This window comes from Passer domesticus, chromosome 3 (genome assembly GCF_036417665.1).
Source record: "Passer domesticus isolate bPasDom1 chromosome 3, bPasDom1.hap1, whole genome shotgun sequence".
In the NCBI taxonomy this organism is placed as follows: Eukaryota; Metazoa; Chordata; class Aves; order Passeriformes; family Passeridae; genus Passer; species Passer domesticus.
This window is the reverse complement of record NC_087476.1, coordinates 63,523,957-63,543,790: the sequence shown is the minus strand read 5'-3', so window position 1 is coordinate 63,543,790 and position 19,834 is coordinate 63,523,957. Positions and strand designations below refer to the sequence as shown.

General features: G+C 41.4%; 1 protein-coding gene across 1 annotated transcript in view; it reads right to left on the bottom strand.

Moving 5' to 3' along the window:
* Positions 1 to 6,324, bottom strand: part of TXLNB (taxilin beta) — a 35,291-nt gene extending 28,967 nt beyond the window's left edge. Inside the window, exons 1-2 of the mRNA XM_064413512.1 lie at positions 5,977 to 6,324; positions 781 to 1,197 (exon numbers count right to left, since the gene is read on the bottom strand). Coding sequence (XP_064269582.1) covers positions 781 to 1,183 — 403 coding nt within the window. The 5' untranslated portion in view covers positions 1,184 to 1,197; positions 5,977 to 6,324. The remainder of the gene's footprint in view (positions 1 to 780; positions 1,198 to 5,976) is intronic.
* Positions 6,325 to 19,834: the final 13,510 nt, after the last annotated feature.

The following is a 19,834-nucleotide window of genomic DNA, read 5'->3' as shown; positions in this document are numbered from 1 at the left end:
TGTCCTATGTTTAGTCCCTTGTCTGTAAGAATGTGCTGTAGTGATTCCTTTACAAGTTTAGTCTGCATTTGGGTTTGGGTTCTCATGCAAAGGAGAGGCTCAAAGATTGGCTGGAGTTAAATGCAGGAAGGGAAATAATTTACATCTATATTAGATTAGAATGTAACTACATTGCTCTCTAGTGGCTGCCCAGCAGAAAGTACATGTATACAAAAACTTGCTAAGACTTCTTTCTAGCTCAGCTGACAGTCCTGCCAGGGCTGAGGTGTTAGAGAACAAATGTATTGGCTTATTTCATATATATTATATAATGAGTCCAGGGGTTTACTAAATGAAAAATAACCTAGGCATGACAGTAAATTTATTCTGCAAGTCCCCATGCCACATAGTAGCACCATTATGACTGTTGTGACCAGTGAGACAGGAAAAGAAAATATTCACTAAGGTACAGATGAAAGGCTAGGTTTTTCTTCTTCTAAGTGACTTTGAGTGTGTCATTGGACTGACAGCTTTGGCTAACCAATGTGGGTGGCCCAGTAGTATATCAGTGTTGTAGGATACAACATTTTTTTTTAAGAACTAATATCTGATATAGGCTACATGTTGGGTAGTGCCAAAAATAATTAGCAGTTATAGAAAAGTTGTAATGGTCACTGTCATTTTCAGTGGTAGCTGGAGGTCCCTATCATCCATACCAGAAACTTAATATGGTAAAGAGCAAGGACCAGGGAGTTCTCACTTGTGTTTGCAGAAGGGCTGCGTGAGTATGTCAATATTTACCTAGTCCCTTCAGGATTTTCTTCTCCAGCTTTTGCTCCTTGTTGCCACTGGGCTCCTTTGCTTTGGAAGCATCCCCAGGAGCCAGCTTCTCTTTCTCACTCTCTTCATTTCCATCTTCATACTCTGCATCCTCCAAGCTGCCTGGCTCTCCTTTCTCAGGTCTGTCTGTTCCTGTAGCAGTGCTTTCCTTCTCCATCAGGCTGGTGGCAGACCCGTAGGTTTTAATGATGTCCTCCAGCTGCCGGCTCAGCTCCTCTGAGATGTCACACACGGCTGCTTCAGGCCAGCTACTTGGCTGCTCCATGGGGACTGGAGCAGGGGATGGCAGGCCAGGGGCGGGTTTGTCCCCACTCTGCCCCTGGATGTCCTGCCCAGGTGAGGTGGTAGACTGGTCATTCTCCATGCTTAGTGCAGCACCTGACAGAAAAACAAATGGAGGGTTAATTTAAAGGCATAGAACTAGCCATATAAAGAATTAGCCATCAAGTTGTTCCCAAAGCTTGGCCAGGATGTGAGTGATTTTGTGTGAAATTTGGGATGGCAGCTTATCCATTGTTTCTGGCTTGACAAATATGTCACACTTAGATAAATAACCAAGGTGATTTGCCTGCAAGGAGAAAGGCAAATTATACACTTTCCAAGAGGAAAGCCTACCCAAATCTAACACCTGAAAATGAAACCCTCTTATTCCCACTGCCAGCAATGACACATGAAGTGACACCCCAGTCACTTATTAGTATAATTTCCTCCTTGAATAAAATATTTGCCACATGTTTACTTTTCTTGGGCAGCTTCACTTCAGAGCCGTGTTAGTTTCATTTCCTCTTTCTCTCCTGTTGACACATCTTAAGTCAATAATCACAAAAAATATTTTAAATGAAACTGGTGCACTGAAAATTGCACTGTGCCCTTGGAAAGCCCAGCATGGTGCTTGATCTACAAGAGACGTGCTTTGGTACCGTCACAATAACAGCAAAGAATAAGATTAACAGCTATAAACCACCCTTCTCTTGTACTTGCTGCATGCTGCTGACAGATTCTTTGACAAAGTACAAACTGCAGAATAAATCACAATGAAATAAACCCAACCACACATAACAGTTTGATAGTCCATGGTGTATTGTGGGGCGAATTTCAGCTAATTTATTCCCAGTTTGCAAAGGGAAGCGATTGTTTTCTCAGGTTTTTGCACAGCTGTGCTCAGCCGGGCATCTACAGAGCCCCCAACATATCTGTGCTCCTGCTCTGGCTTACCCAGGACCTGGTAATGAGGTTGTCAGCAAGAGCATCCTGGGCGACAGGAAAACTCAGAGTAGAGAAGGCCCCTTCCCTCTTAGAGGGAGAGGTGTTGCCCTCATGAAACAATGCAGAAGTGTGGGGTGCACATCTGGACCTTGATCTGCAACTAACCCCCACTACTGCTTGATTGCAGATTCTGTACTCTTTCCAGCCATGAGTCCTTTCTCTCTCTTTTCCAGACTGACATTTTGTTCCTCTCTTTAACAACAAGATTTATAAAGGTGCTAGTGGGGAAGACGGGAAGAAGCTTACTTGATTGGTTCTTTCCAGCATCTGAAGTGGTTGCTTTCTTATTTTTTGAAATATTTTGAAAACATGGAGTTAACTGGGAAGCATTTTGTTCCCTTTTCAAACAGGCTGCAACATATGTTTTCTATAGTACAGTTTCCAAAACTGTAAATAACATGACCAAGGGCATTATATGATAAGAGAGATGTCATTTACTGTAATAAATAACTCAGTGTTCTTAAATTCTCCCCAGTCAAAGTGATGTTTGGAAGTGCAGTGATGGCCATCAATAAGCAACATTTTTGAAGATTTGATTTTCTGGCTATATGATGAAGTTTGCAGATAAGATGGTCAAATGAGTTATCATCTCTCAAGCAAATAATTGAAAGCTTTGAGTAGGCTCAGGAGGGGCTTGAAAACTATTAGTTATAAATATATGCCCCTGCAGCCCACCCATAGATACAACTTGCCAGCAGAAATGGCTCAGGAATTCATCTGGACCTGGTCGCACAGACCTGTCACACAATCGCGTCCCATTCTTTCCTCACTCCTTGTGGCATAGTCATCATATCACTGCAAAATGATTGTAAAATTATATATGATTTGATATCATATCGAGTTTAATTGACATTGAAAAATTAAACCCTGTATGTGCAATTTAAGTAAATAATTCCAGATAGTACAAATGCTAGCCTCCTGTTTGTGATCTTTTTAAACTAGAGTTAATTGACTTCCAACTGATTCAAGGTCAGTAAGAGTATTGTAAAGGCTAAGCTAGACACTCCACAAAATATGTGTTTATCTCTGATATGTTCAGGCTAGTGTTTACTGTTGCAATCATTAATTTGAGTTAATTGCCAGTTGGCAATCAATCAGCTAGAAAACCCAGGACTACCAGCTCTTGTTTAGGCTGAATAAAACTCTCAGAAAGTATATCCGAATTCAAAATAGCTATTTTTGTAATATGTTTATCACAAAGGGAGATCAGGACTGCAAAATGCTCCATTTCCAAATATGAATTTATTTTCTATCTTCCCCTCTTCGTAAGAAGGCTCAAGCTGATGTTCTCTCTGTACCCCGACTCTCTCCCTTGGCTGCCTCCCAACTTCATCACTCATGTGGTAGCATTCTCTGGCTAAAGGTTTCCTCTTATGTGAATCACAAAGCATGTCTCCAAATACTGCAGGCTTTAAATCCACAGTGGCAATTGATCTGTGCATGATGTGCCTCAGTAACAAGAGAAAAACATGGGTAAATGAAAAAGAAACTAGATTATTGAATCAAGGACATAAGATGTGTACAAGGAGGCCTTGCAGGAAATCTTTGCTAACATACATTCCTGGCTAGAAAGGGATTAGTTATAATCAGTCTGAAACCATGGCAATTCACAACTGCTGAGTTTCTGTCCACCAGCCCAGAATGGTGAGCAGGAACCACAGAAATACACAGAAATGAACTTCTAACCCAAAGGTGCCCACCCACTGGGTCATACTAGCAGTTGTATTTACACACACAAATAAATATCCTAATGTTTTATTTTGCTCTTCTTCAGACTAAACCAGAGGTCTGATAGCTGCTTCCCAGCACAAACAAAATGCCTGTGAAGACTTCTGTACCTTGTTTTGAACAACAGCTTCCACAGCACTGCAGTTCATGTTGAGGGAGTCACAGCATCTGAGAGTTGCCTGTTTACAGCCTTTGATGCTGGGAGTTTTTAGTGCAGTTGGCCCCAGTTCTCCCTTGTACTCCATCCTGCTTAACCTTGATGTACACAAGGAATTCTCCCTTATGAAGCCATAAAAGACTTTTGGTGCCAATTTCAGCAAGACACAAAATGTTTACATTATACTCTATCTTAAACACAGTGATGCCTAAAAATTAGGTGACAGAGTCCAGAAGAGGAATTCCTCGGTTTTTCAGACTTGCCCAATTTTAGACTGGCCACCTCTTCAGTTTTGCAACTCCTACTAGTATTACTGTTGCCTCCAGGCATCTGAATTTCCAACACAGCCTTATCCTGTTTGATGGCAAGTGAGAGAGAGGACTGCCCAGTCGGAGTCTGAGCATTGCATCTTGTTTACTCTTTTTCTCCTGCATTCCCAAATCCTGGACCTGTTCCACAGCTGTGAGATCAGCACCTTTCTTGGCCCTGGTGTTTTGGATGGAAACTTGACACCTGTGGTTGCTGCCTGCAAATAGTCACTGTGGTCCTCCTCTCCTTCAGTGGGGAACACCCCCAAGAGCCAGAGGGTGCTGCTGCCTCCCCACTGTGAGAAAGACTTTTCTCCATTCTCTTTCCTCTGTCAAGAACTTGGGAAGACTCAGGACAGAAATGCAGCTTTCAGCATAGCTGAGCACACAGCACAGCCACAGCTGCAGCCAGAGGCAACAGCAAAAGGTGTGTGCCTCAGATCAGTCTGGTTACATGCTGAGTTTGTTTGTCTGCAATTATATCCCTCAATATTTCACATTTACAACACAATTTTCCTTCACTGTGCTTTGACAACAGCCAGTATTTCCAATGTAAAAGGTCAGTAAGCAAGGGCCAATGACTCATTTAGCAGAGCTGCAATAGCCATCCCACTGCTGCTGGGAAAACTGTTCCTGTGCTGGGGTGTGCCAGCCCACCTCTCACACTGCTGGGAGCTGGCACTGCTGCCCAGGCACCCTCCTGGCATGACCAAAACACAAATTAAACATCTTCTTCTTAGCTTGCAGGCTGCCTTGGAAAGGGTTACAGAGTTTTGTTTATCTTTTATAAACAGTGTGCTTCCCCTTCCTTCTGATGGGATTTGCTTCCTGATTTCCTTCTTGCAGCTTGAACTTCTAGAGGGTTTACAGACCGGTCTATATTTAGCTTTTGCATCCCCATGTATTCAGCAGAAGGACACATGGCACCTGCTCTGCAGCCAGGAGCTATTTTAAGCCCTTCTAAAATGGGTGATGGTATTTAGCACTTTATGCTCAAAGTTCACATGCACACACATTTCTCTAAAACAAAGCTTTACATATATTTGCACCAGCCAACACATGCTGATAAAATCTGATTTTTAATCTTTATATAAGACCAGATTGGTCTGCAGTGACACATCAAAGCAGCAAACATTAAACTCTGGAATTGCTCCTGCTACCGTAACTCTGACCACCCTCCAGAAAAATACAAGTACCTTCTTACAGTCTAGATAGATGGTGCCCTATGTGTTACCTTAGAAAGCAGAGATAAACCCAGCTATATCAGCTACTCACAGCATTTGAATAGCTTTATGATTAATGTGCAATTTTCTGGTACAAAACTGAACAAAAGTTTGGAGGTTTCATGGCAGTTTTCCAAGACTTGGAGGCTTTCTGAAGCCTCCTGCCTTACGTCTCATATTGCTCCTGAACCTTGACCATTGTTGTAGCAGACCACACATGGCCCCCAGTCTCAATTCAACAAGTGCTACCAAAGTAATCTTAAATTTTTCTGATTATTCTTGATACAAGAATTCCTTACTTTCACTAACAACCTTGGATTACCCTGTTTTCCTCAGATGTGACATGGTGCCCAGACTTTCCTAGGGCTGTTCCTAGAAAATGCAGGTTGACACTCCCAAAAGGAAGTACTCACATTAAAGCTCTTGTGCCATGTCACAAAGCAGTGTCAGCAAGGAAGCTGTTCATCAGACTTACCGGAGCAAAGAGAAGATCCGAGCAGAGGAAAAAAGCCAGGCAGAAAGCTCAGACAAGGGCACGCCAGCAACAGGTTCTGCAATCCTGCCACTGAGGAAGGAGAGACAGGAAGACCAAGTGAGGCGGGAAGGACAGAGTGACACAGGAGGAGCAAATAGTGCAGGGACTGAGCGCGCACTGTGCAGGGACTGTCTCTGATAGGCGCAGGGGAAGCTGCCTGCTGGCTGGCAGCATGAGCCAGCTATGTTGGCTATTCCCTGCTCTGACAGAGATAGCACGAGACATTAGAGACTTGGGCCCTCAGAAAGAGAAAAGAAAGGAAGCATACTTACACAGCTGCTACCTTTCAAATTTAAGTCTTAATCCCTCAATGACTTGAGGCATTATGCTGTGTGAAATTTGTCTGTATTGACAATGGATTGGTCAAACTTGGTTGAATTTTTCTATTTCTGCCACAAAGACTCAGATGGATTTCCATAACGTGAACTCCCAGCTGTGACTGCCCTTTGCAGCCTGAGATTTGGGCAGGATTTGTTAAAAACAGACAGATTCTTAATCATAGACTCACTGGCTGGAAGAGACCACAGGACGTCTTTAGTTTAAGACCTTGCTTGAAGGAAGCTCAGCTGTGATCTCAGACTAGGTCTCTCAGGGCTTTAAACTGGTCTTTAAAACTTCCATGGATGGAGATTGCATGACCTCCCTGTGAAGCCTGTTATCTGGCTTGTCTGTCATGGCACTGAAAAAGTTTCTCTTTCTACCTAGCCTTAACTTCCCTTGCTCCAGCTTGTGCCTATTATGTCTTCCTGCTTTACACTCCTATAAAGACTGTCTCTATCTTCTTGATAATCTCCTCCAAAGCTGTCCCTTTTCCAGGCTGAACATCCAATACCTCCTGACAGGAAAAGTGCTCCAGTGCCAGCCACCATGGTGATCCTCTGTTGAATTGATCAACTTTTCCATTAAGGCAGTGATGCTAAAAGAGGTGACTGGTGTAGCTGCCCCTGATCCCAGCAGCTCCCAAACAAATATTGTAGCCAAGATAACTTGCCTGACCTACTTTCTGCATGTGACCATGCTGGCTCACGTTGACCCAAAATTGGTGATACAAGCAAGGAGAGTACTTCCCAGGGAGCTCAGCTGCATGCTGCTTTCGCAGCAACCAGCACTTCCCACCTCTGTGATCCACAAGCCACTCAAGCACCATCTTGAGATGCCATATCACCTAAGCACCATCTGCTACCCACTCCCTAGAAGGAGATGTAGGTCAGTTTAATGCACAGATATGCAAACAATGGAGAAATGATAGGCTGGCACTGGAAGTGGCAGCCAGGGTTATGAGAAGAGAAATGGCACTTTCACTGGTCTCCAGTGAAAAACAAAGAGGCTCAGAACAAATGGTGGCGAAACCAAATGTATACTATAATGATTTGGAGCAGTCAGACAATCCATGGCAACAGAAAAACCAGAAATGCTTTGTGCCTGATTTAAAAGGGATGCCAGAGAAAGAAGTGCTGGGCAGCTCAGTATCAAGAACTTCCAGCTCAAAAATAGTCTGTATGTTAGCAGCATCTCAGAGTTTTACTGGAGAGGACTAAAGGTCTTGCTATATTTGTGGAAATGTTGGGGCAAAAAGGGCACACTTGAGGTGGTTTATCATTAGTCTTATTTCTCTGCTTGGAGAAGGCAGCTCCTATAATCTGGGGATGCATGGACACTGTGGCTTCAGGGAGAATCAATTCTTCCAATTTTCTTCAGACAATGGTGGTAGCTTGGTAGTATTCCCAAGGAAGTTACTGATTTAGGGGTAACAAAAAGGAGTGAGCTTGCAAGGTCAAGGGCTTCTGTAGAAAATCTTTTGGAGAGGGTTGGAAACTGGCTGGATATGTTTTGAGAGAAGATAAAACTCTGGCGATATTTGTGACAGGGTAGTGTAAGAGATCAGAATACCAGTGAAGATAAGAGTGTTTGTATGGGCTCTTTGTGCTCCTCCTGATTTGACTGAGGAATTCTCCTGTTCCAGTCCCTGTTCATTTTTCTTTTGAAATAAAATCAGCTCTGAGATCAAAATGCACAGGTGAGCTACCAAGGAGCTAAGTAACAGCTGAGCTGCAGAAACTTACTCTGGCATATTCTCACTCCTTGGCAAACACAAGGCAAGACAGGTTCAGCTTTGCTCTCTTTCACTGGCGTTAAAGCTATCACGTGTCAGCTCATTTTTGCAACAGCCTCACAGCATGCATGGGAACCCTTATCACAGCTCAAATGAAATGATGGGATTAACTGGGCACTGGGAACTTGGTCATGTCCCTGAGACATCAGAGTGCACTGATAATGGGAAGTGAGTTGGGGGTCATCATTATAAAAGTCAGCTACAAGTAACACAAAGCCACATATTCTGAGTTGTTCCTAAATATGCAATGTTCCTAAATAAAGCAGTCTGTGGTAGAGTCAGGAAATAGAAAGGCATAGATAAAATCAGTATTACTAAGTTTGTGGGAAGTATTTGGGTTTTGTTTCAGAAGATTAAAAGGGATCTGCTGGATTTTGGGCTGTGAATTGAAATAACTGTCTTAGAAATGGAAAGGGAAACTCAGACAGAGAAATGTAGAGTGTGTTGAAACTGCCATGAAATTTACATGCTGAGGACAACCAACTGACTGGCATTTGGACTATGCATGCTGGGATGGTTACATCCGGCTAGCTCAGGAGAGCTGAAACTGCTTTCTGTGGAGCCTGCACAGTGTCTGAAGTCTCATCTCTTGCAATGTTTCAGGCATTTCATGTCCCTGTTTTGGGGAAGAGAAAGAAATCATTCCCTAATACATGAAAAAGAGGAGAAATGTACCTTCCTCATATTAAAGCTAGATGACTCCTTGAGAATTTGCAGGAACAAAACTGAGTTTATTTTACAGATGCGTTCAGCTATGAGCTGGATTGCATATGAATAACCCTAGGCTCTCTTTGTTGCACAGTGGCATTTCCATGGAGGTCATAGGGAATATCACAAAAAACCAATCTATTTCTGGATTAAATGTAATCGTCATCAACATAAATCTACTGAATGATAGACTTCCCAGGAGAGGAAAAATAATTCTACCTGCATTTGTCATTTGCTCTAGAAAATAGTGAATGTGTTAAGCCTTACCAAATGGAAGGACAAGTTCATCATTAAGTCAACGCTATTGAAGCTTTTGGGTTTCCTTCCTATCTTCCTCTGACATACCTTCTCCCTTTGCCTAGGCCATTTTCTACAGCTGCAACATTGAGCTCTCACCTGCTCCCTCCTCTCCTCACTCCCTCCTGCGCTAATGTTGCTTCTGGGAGTTTTGTGTGTTCTTTCTGTGTCCCATGGGATAGTTGAGGTGAAAGACTGATGGTTCATGTTTAGAGTCTCTCTCTCAAATGCCCAAGGGTTTTAAAAAATGCTGACACTGAAGGCAATACTGCATTGGATAAAACCAATTGAAAAAGTTTTGAGGGTTTCTTTTTCACCACAAACAATGGCAAGCCTTTGTTGTTCTACCACCTAAATGAACACTTAGTTTCTGCAGAAGACCTAATATCCCTTGGAAGCCATACTGACTGATTTGTCCTGCAGGCTGGTCTTTTGGCAGAAGGCAAAGAGGCTGCAGAGGTCTGGCAAGGAAAGGGCTGTCTACACCCCTCTACAACTTGTAGCTGCTCTCCTCCATGACCCTGCTAGCCAGAAGCAGAAGGAAATTTGGAGACTAGCATTCCCAGTCCTGTCACACACAGGGATGCAGACGTCAGTGGATTGCCATGGTCTGCTACTTCAGTGCCAGTTCTGTATCAGTGAGAGTATCATTTTTTATTCTTGTGCAGGAACTTCTCTAAGAATCTGAATGAGTTTTTCATGGCTTTCCTCCTGAACAGTTTTTGGTTTATTTTTTGACAGAGAGAGTTTTCTCAAATTATAGTGTGCAGGGACAGAACCACTTGCTGTAACACCACTATTTCAGTCAATTATATTATAAACATCATTAGAAGACCAAAGACGTCCCGGACTGCATCAAAAGCAGAATGGCCAGCAGGTCAAGGAAGGTGATTCTCCTCTATTTTGTCCTTGTGAGACCCTACCTGCCCAGCACAGCACAAAAAAGGTGTGGATCTGTTGAAGCAAGTCCAGAGCAGGACCACAAAAAAGTGGGAGGACCTCTCCTATGAAAAAATATTAAGAGAATTGGGATTGTTCAGTTTGGAGAAGGGAAGATCTGGGGAAACCTTATAGCAACCTTCCACTACTTAAAGGGAACTTATAAATGAGAAAGAGTGACTTTTTTCATGGACAGATATTAATAGGACAAGGGGCAATTACTTTGAACTGAGAGATGGTAGATTTAAATAAGATACGAGGAAGAAATTCTTTACTGTGAGGTTGGTGAGGCATTGGAACAGGTTGCCCAGAGAAGTTGTAAATGCCCCATTCCTGGAAGTGTTCAAGGCCAGTCTGGATGGGGTTTTCAGCAACCTAGTCTAGTGGAAGGTATCCCTGCCTGTGCCAGGGAGGTTGGAACTAGATGGTCCCTTCCAACCTGAACCATTCTACGATTCTGTGATGTTTAAATATGACCATAATATACTTATGTCATTACCTAATAATATACTTATAACATGATAATATACAGTAACAAGCAGGTATGTAAAATACATAATGAAAGTATAGCGTTGATGAAGAATTTAGAAATGCCTATAAACATAAAGCATATAATTCAAATTTAGAAAGAGCCCTCATAATGGATCTTGAGACACAGAAGCACAGTGACATGTGAAGAGTGGTCTAGAAGTCAGAAGGCTGCTGAATCTGGTGGTGGTTTTCTGCCATTGGCACTGTCCTGGATTGCCAAGCAAATTGTATTCTATTTGCCATCTGTATGGCAGTTGTCCTTTATTAAGTGGACAGTTTTCCTTACCTCTTCCACAACCACTCCTCCCTCTGGGAAGACATCTGCTGATAATGGGCTGTTGAATGTCACTGCATGACTGATAAGAACTATAGCATCCCATTGTGAGATGCTCCACCCAGAGGGAAAAGCCAAGCATTCTACCCAGGTATAATCTGGAGATTCTGGAACACCAGCATGGCTTCTCCACTGGATTTCCCAGAGGAACAGCTGCCTCTTCCACTGGATTTCAGAGGAAGACTACACCCTTTCTACAGCATCCCTGCTCAACAGAACCACACCTGGCACTCCAAGAGGATTGCAGCCACAATTCCAATTGGACTGCTACAAACACCCTGACCAACAGGGCGTCAGGTTGTGTTCTGACTCTGTCAGTGTTGTTTTAGTTTACTGCATTGTTTATTTTATAATTTTATTTTCTTCCCTAATAAAGAACTGTTATTCCTGCTCCCATATTTTTGCCTGAGAGCCTCTTAATTTAATATTTATAGCAATTTGGAAGGAGGGGGTTTACATATTCCATTCCAGGGGAGGCTCCTGCCTTCCTTAGCAGATACCTCTTTCGAAAACAAGACAGGCACCGACAACTAAATCAGTATAGGGAGAATCCTATGATTTTTCAATGAAAAGTTTGTCAAGACCAATCTCCACTGGGTTTAATATACTTGGATAGAAAGGTTGTAAACACCAGGACCAATAGGACATTTTCCATGGCAGTCTCTTGGGAATCATTTCTCCCCTGGTAAGTCCTGTGTTAATGTGAAAAAAAAGGAGGGGAGGGGGAATAATATATTTGCATTCCACACTGTATCAATTTTCTACAGATTTCCTAGCTCCACATCAATCTCAAAAAGGTTGGAAGGTTGTGATTTGCCTTCTAATAAGATTTTATGGCCTGAAGAGTTTGTCCTATACCTAATGTTTGCCACATTTTTTCTTCCAGAGCTCAAAGATCCTGGCTACCAATGGCACTTAATAACACAGCCAAATTAGCTGACACAGAAAACCCCAATGGGCAACAGACTTAACTATTTTAAGCAAATAATTTAATTCTTAATCTACATCACTAAGAATATAATTTCTGCAGTGTAGCAAGGAAACTACTCTAAGAATCTGGAGGGAATCCCCATGGTCTGCTACTGAACAGTTTTTGATTTATTCTTGGAAGATTCAAGTCTTTTGAAACTTTAAGAGCTAGCAAAATCAATTATCAGGGTTTCAATTTTCTCCAGGCAATTTCCATCGCTTCAGCTTGCCCAAGAGACAGACTCTACATAAATACATTATGCTATGTGCTACTTGGAGAATTTGGCAGAGTCGAGAATAGCTCCACTTGAAAAATCACACAAAAGGCAAAGAAAACCCTCAGGTGAGGCATGCAGTCACACCTGAATGCATATCAGCAGTTTGAAAATAACTCTTCTCCATATATAAAGGTAATTTATTGGGAAGGGAAAGAGCAGTATTAGCTGTTTCTAGTTATTCTGGTACTGCAGTAAAGTTACTGCTGATTTACACCATTATAAGTGAGCACAAATCTGGCATGAAACTTCAAAACGGTAGTGAATCCTGAAACAATCTATTTTTGTAATGTAATTTCATTTTAAAATGATACTCCTCCAGCTTGAAATCATCTTCTATCAACACAATGGAAACAGAGTTGGGCCAAGTCAATCATCAACCCCAGACATTTTCTAAGCCTGCCAGGGGAAATCTCTGGGCCCAATTCAGATGTGATCATGCTGTAAATCACATTTCAAATGTAATTTGGAAGTCTTTTAAATGCCAGTTGTATGTTGGTCAAAGGTGAGTTATAGAGAAGAAATTATTTATTCTGGCATGATAATGTGGACTGAATTATTTTGTAAAAGGTACTTGCCTTTGTCTTTTCCTCCCTTTCCTAAATCCTTCCATTTGCTAGTAATGTTCACTTGCATCAGTTTCATTATCAGTATGTATCATGTATTTTAGATTGCTGCTAGAACTGGCTTATAAAAATTAGGAATGGGAAAGACTCATTAAAGGCTCAGTCCTGCAACTGCTTTGCATGTGGAGCTGTCATTGATTTCCCAAACAGCACCTGCTTGTGAGCAGCAGAGAGAATAAAGCAAATTAGAAATTGTAGGCATGAATCTCTCAGCTGTATGAGCTGTACATGGGCAGGAGAGCATCTCATAATTGGAGCCAAGCATCTTTCTCGGGAAAGGTCCAAATTCTGCTGATAATCATAAGGAAACTGAGGGGGCAGGGGGCTGAAGAACACTGAGGTTATGACTAACCTGTCTAGGAATACTGGAGGAAAGATTAGGGCTTGACACAAGGAAAATGACACAGACTGAGATAAATGATGCTTGGAAATCAGGCGAACATTTGTGGTGAAAGATAAAGGGTCTGTAGAAAGAAGCAGGGAAAATAAGAGACAGTGATGGCGAAATAAGTCCTAATGAGGATCTTATTTTATAGGATAATGACAGGGTGGACAATGAACTATTAGTTCAGAAGGAATGATCCTTGTGATCAGCAGAACTGGCAGCACTACCCTGTGATGTCTAAAACTGCTGCTGATGTAAACACCAATGACCTATTTTAAGGCATGCATGAAAGGAGAATCACTACATGGAGAACTCAAAAGGATGCAAGATGTATATTGGCACTGGAAGACCAGAAGAGTGAAATGGTGTCAACTGGATTTTTTATAAGAGTTTTCTAGCTATGCAGAAGCACCTTATTAAACATAACATTTGTGGGACCAAATTAATAAAGAAGAAAAGAGAACCCAAGAGATGAAAGGATGAATAAAGAAAAGATCAGGTGAGAGTTAGCTTCATATTTTACTAAGCTGAAAGACAAATACAGGAGGTGGCACCTACGTCCCCAACTTGTTAGGATATAGTAAATCTTCATTCTGTGTACATAAAAAGCCTATGCAAGTTATATTTATTGGGAAAGGCAATTTGGCCTCTAATTTAGATCCTGGACTTGAATAGGAATATACGGAGAGATACATACATAATATTTAGCCTTAGGTATCTTCAGATGTGTCTCCAAAACTCTATTACTATGAATTTAAACAGTGTTTTTCCTCTAACAGCACGCTAAAGGAGAGGATGGGTCAGATCTCAGTGCTTTTCAATAGCCTCAGAGCAGTTATGTAATTTGAGACTCTCAAACTATTTGGAGTATGGGGAATTGCTGAACTAAGGGAAGAAAATTAACTATTTAGCCCCCCATCTGGAATCAGAGATAACAATTCCAGCTCACTTTGGAACTCATCATCAGGCAATCTGTAATATTGTCTGTGTTTCTAGAGCATTGCAAGATATATCACTAATTACTGTTTGCTTCTGTGGCTTCCAGTGTTTTCCAGTTGTGTAGTAACTTGCATGCAAGATTGTAATATGACCTATTAAGTAACTTCAACATCAAGCAGCAGTGAACTGCAAAAAGCACATTGCACTCATTATTTGAAAGGGTAAACTGGGACATAAAGTGTTACATGCTAATGCACAATAAATAAGGACTTACCCAAGGTCATGCAGATGGGAACAAGATGTGCTCAGATTCTTTTCTACTTTAATTGTGGCATGCTTGCTTAATAGAGGAGGACCAGAGTTGCATACTTAGAGTGAAAGGGAAGTCCACCTCACAAAAATGTTCTGTGTCTTTGTGTGCTTTATATGCCTTCACTTTCTGCAAAGGGTTTACATAGGTTGAAAAATTCATGCAACCTGTCCAGAAAGCTTGAGTAAAGATGGTCTAAAACCCACATTGCTTTTAACAAAGGAGGGCTCTTAGGTAAATATAGGACTGCAGGTCCTAAATGTTAACCAATCAAATCTATTCCCTACAAAGGAACTGTAGTCCACATGACCAGGGAAATGAATAATTCTGATTTTCATTAAATTAAAAAAAAAAATCTGTGAGATCTCGGAGAAATTTCAGAGGTTGTAACTATGACAACCCACACAGGAGAACGCAAATAAAATCACAGGACTGTAATATCATTATTGTAATGACTAATAAATATTACCTTTTCTCAGTTTGTTTTTCTTCCCCCCATCATTTGATCTTTCATCTATCTTCCCTGTCTTGTAAGATAGACAGTGAGTAAATCATCCAGAGCCAGCATTCTGTTATATGATTGTGCTTTCCTGGTGCAGCAGGCTCCTACTGTCTGGTTGCACCTCCAGGCTTCTCTGTGTTGGCTTCTGTGCCATTATCTTTTCTCTCTAGATCAGCTAGCAGAGCAGGCAAGAAGGATAGTTACAATTCATATGACTGTGGACTGTTTTACCAACCACAAAATAGAAAAAAAAAATAAAACTAGTCTTTAGTCCTATTCTTTCTCACTTATTTGCCAGTCAAAAAGAGGAAAAGCTTTTGGAGGGCACACCAGTGAGTAAGGCCCCCAGAAATCTCCTACGTGCCAGCCCAACAACCAAGCAAGGAGAAAATACAGTTCTTTTGAGTCTGGCTTTCTCTGTATTCTCTTTCCTCTTATGTCACCAACTAACATTTAACTAGCTGGGTTTTTGTGAGGCTGTATCAATTTCAAAGTCCTGTTCCATGACCCAGTTCCTTTGTAGACTGTCAAGTGTCAAGGATACCCACAGGTCATCAATCTTCCATATAACCCTTAATCAACAAAGTGGAAGAAGAAAGTCTTTCAGCATTTCAGCATGATCACCCACCTCAGGCAACAAGCACTGAAGAGTCATGAATCTGGTAACTCTTGGCACAAGCAGGAGTAAGCTGGCAACTTGCCTTTCTAAAAGAAAGTACAAAATCTCCCTGATAACAATGGATGCTTCACTGGCAGTGTGAGTTGGTTTTGATGTTATATATGATATACACCTATGTCTTTAATTTTTTAGCAGAACAATCAGAAAACAGAAGTGTCTATAACCCGTAGATGTGCATACATGAAAGTGATTCATGAATGTACTTAAGCTTCCTTAAAAAGCAACATGCAATTTCCTCACAATGAAAGAGGCTGACCAAAGCCACAGACGAGCACTTTGTAGCTGCTCATTTTTGTGGGGGAGGAAAAAAAAAATTTAGGAAAATGTTAGTCAATCACATTTCCATCTATTTTCCTTTCCTTCTCAGTAGTTAAAGACCACCTGCTACCAGGGTGATACAAAACCCTCAAAACTAAGAAAGAAGACATTTTCAAGTTATTTCACTTTAGGCTGAGGGGGAAAAGCTAATCAGAAGGTCACAGTAGTTATCAGAATGATTTCAACAGTAATAAACCCCAGTAAGTTAATGCCAGAGCAAAATATGGGTCAGAATGTACTCTAATCCATTCTTGACCCAAACAACACTTTAAGATTATACTCAAATATGTGACACTATATTTGAATTATGTTAATGAGAACATCAGATAGACTCTCAGTCATCACAGTGATTGCAAATTCTGACGTAATCCAATCTGAAATTTCCACTGTTACGTGAGATGCTGGAGTTAGAGAGGATAGTTCATGTCTGCAGCTGCAGTGCTGTACTCATGCAACACTTCAACTTGATCCAGCAGTGTCTCCAACAACACCACTCCAGACTCTCAAGAAGGACTGAAAAAACCCAAGACTAAATTACACCACTATGGTATAACCTAACCAAGCAACATATCGTCCTCCTAAAATGAATGTGTTCTGAGCACTTTTAGGCCCACTGATTCTGGTGGGGTGACTTTGGGGGGGGGCCTGAAGTTACTGCATTAGACTCAGAATATGTTATGCAGTTTTGGCATAAAGTTCTACCTGCTCTCCAAAAAGGATCCCTAAACTATGGCTCTATACTGGATAAGCCATCAGTCAGGCCTTAATTTTTGACTTGGACTTCACTGACCAAGCAGTTACCTAGGTCAGAACTGGACCCAAAGATCACTGATCTAGATTTTGGTTATAAAGCATGTCTGGAAAAAAAAAATCACAGGTGAATAATGAAGTTAAATCCTGTTAATCTTTACAATTCAAGACCACTGTCTTTTGAAAGCTAGGCATAAAAACCCAAAAACTGAAAACCAAAATTAACTACAAACAAAAAACCCCATTAAAAAACAAAAAAAACCCAAAAACCAACCAACCAACCAAAAAAAAAAAAAAAAACCAACCAAAACCAATAAAAACCCCCAAACAAACAAAACAAAACAACAACAACAACAAAAAACCACCAAAAACCAAACCAACAAAAGAAGGAGAATAGAATGTAACTCCTGAACTTCGCCTTATCTACAGTCACAATTTTGAGAATGCCATTCAAGGCTAAGTTGTTATGTACAGTAAGAGCTGGGGAGATCTGAAAGAGAGGCAAGGAAGAAAAGTAGTCTCCATTCCTTCCTCAGGCAAAAATACTGAGAGCTCAGCTTTGGAATTTAGAAGTGCTCTGCTTCACTGATTCCTGTGGAACCAATCTTGCCCTTTAAACACACACCTTGGTAACAGTTTGGGGGAAAACAACACAGTCCTTTAATAAAGGACTTAATTGCTTGCAATATTTACGTGTAAAACCATGTCAAAAAGACACCTGGACTAGGGGGTTTGGACTAAAGGAATCTGTCCACTAGAGTCACTGTGTGCATTAATCTAATTTTTGTGAAGGCATTGTGGAATTGCCAAGAAGCAATTCTTGCACTAGATAAAGGCTCTACTCCATAAGCATCCATCACGACTCATTCTGACTACATTCATTCAGTTAAAATGTATACGATAAATCAAATTAAAAGACTGCTATTTTAAATACTTTAATCAATAAGAAAGGCAGGGCTTCAGCTACACCTAGCTACAAGCTACCAGTACTGCAGCCTCTCCGCAGCGCTCTGACAGCGAGGCTTTATCTGTCGTGGTAAATGACTACTGCTCTGCTTCAATACAGAAACTGTGAATTGAAACGAAGCACCTCCAAGTAAGCATCAACAATTTAAACAGCTCCTTGTAAAAAATCTGTCTGATCATCTGTGCATTGGCATCTTTCACGTAAAACGCTTAATTAAAAATGTCAGGCAAGGTCTCAGAAGACGACAGCTCAGACGGAGACCAAGAAGCGACGCGATGGGATGGCGGGCTGCCCTGCAGCAGGTCCCTCTCTGCGGAGCCAGGGGCGGGGCAAGATGCCTGTCAGAGGTTGCTCTTTCCCTTGTAGGGCAAAGCCACAAGGTGACTTGTGACAGACCAGTTGTCACCACCCCGCCATCCCAGGGCACTGCTGCAATAAGGCACCGCACTGGCTGACCGTGCATCCCAAAGCAAACACGCTGCTGCCCTAAGCACTTTCAATGGTTACACTTGCCCTGATTAAACCGGAGTGAGGACATGAGGAAGCACAGGGCCTGTGGTGCTTCCTGGCCACTGAAAGAGTCCCACCAGACAAAGCTGAGATAGTGTATTACACGGGATTTAAGAACAGAGAAGGTAGTTTTTAGAAGCAGCATTAAGCCCATCCTTTGGCTACAATAGTTTCCAGTGTGACAAATGATGGGAATGAGACAACTGATAGGAATAGGACTGCTCCCTACTTGCAGTCCAGGAGCAGGGACATGCATCCTGTGCTCACCCTCAAGAGCAGAGAAGCTGGTGCTCAAAACTGCAGGCTTCATTGGCTCCATCCAGCAGCAGCTTTGCTCACTTATGTTCACCTAAGAAAATTCAGGATTTCCTTGTAAATAATGGTTTGTGAAGAAGGTTAACATGTCAATACCTCATGTTTTCTCGAATTTTCCACTTTTCTGGCACACAGTGTTATGCCCTATCAGACATGATGAGTAAAACCAACCTGTCCTGACCACTCCACTAATAGGCACCAGTTCAAGTCTTCACTGGTCTTCAGACCTTTTCTCTAAAACTTTCTGTGTGATGGTCACTAATTTTTTTCTGCCTGCTACTTAGAGACACTTTGTATTCATCCTCATACCTGTATTTGAACATTGCCCTTCATCTCTTTGTTGGATCACACACTAGCCTTAGTGCAGCCTGCTGATAAGCAACCCAGAATATAACTATATAACCCTTATAATCCTATAAGGAACCTAAAATATAAGTATTTAGTTTCTGCACAAAGCAGACATGTGAAGAAGCTTGGTGTCTTTCCCCATCACTGGGAAATCCTAGGAATTCATTTCTGTCTTCAAATACATACTCTACTTCATATAAAGTTGATGGAGGGCATATAACTGTTTGAGGTTTGTAGACAGAGATAATATCACTTATTAGACCAAATAATGTAACTTGAAGTAAATAGAAAAGATTTTGAGTATCAAGCCTTTAAATACGTATCCTGGCAGAGAGAGAGAGTGAAATCTGAAATACTCTGTGTTACTTGTGTTTGAATAGCAGCAGATAAGACATTTTATATACTTTCAGAAATGTCCCCATCTCCTGCACAGTGCACAAGTGCTACCAAAGCATCCTGCAGCAGAAAACTCACAGGGCAATTCTTAGGAACTCTTGGTCAAAACAGCCCTCAGCATCTTATTGAAATGAGCATCTGCTGAATAATTAGTTTTTGAGCTTAAGAAATGCTGTGTACTAGCACAAATAACTTCAGCCACAGTTTTAGGAACTTGACAATTCTGAAAGTTTCTTTTATTTTACTTTACTGCTTATAAAATAGGCAATATGTTGCCAAATGAACACTCCAATTAGAGAGAGATAACAAAATGGCCCAGTGAAAGAAAAAGGTGTGAAAAGTGCTTAGCATTTCACGAAGCCTGATAAGGTGGAAAATGTTTTGCTTGGTTTTAATATGGTAAATGAGTATTTCAAAATCTGTTTCAGGCCTGTGATCAAATTGGCCCTGTGTAATTTTTTAAGAGGGGGAAAGGCACGGCAGATGGAGAGGGACTGAACCAACTCTATTAAAAACCTGGTGTTGCAATTTTTTTCTAAAATGAGGCAAAGAGAATAACAGAGAACCCACCATAACAGCAGCTCATC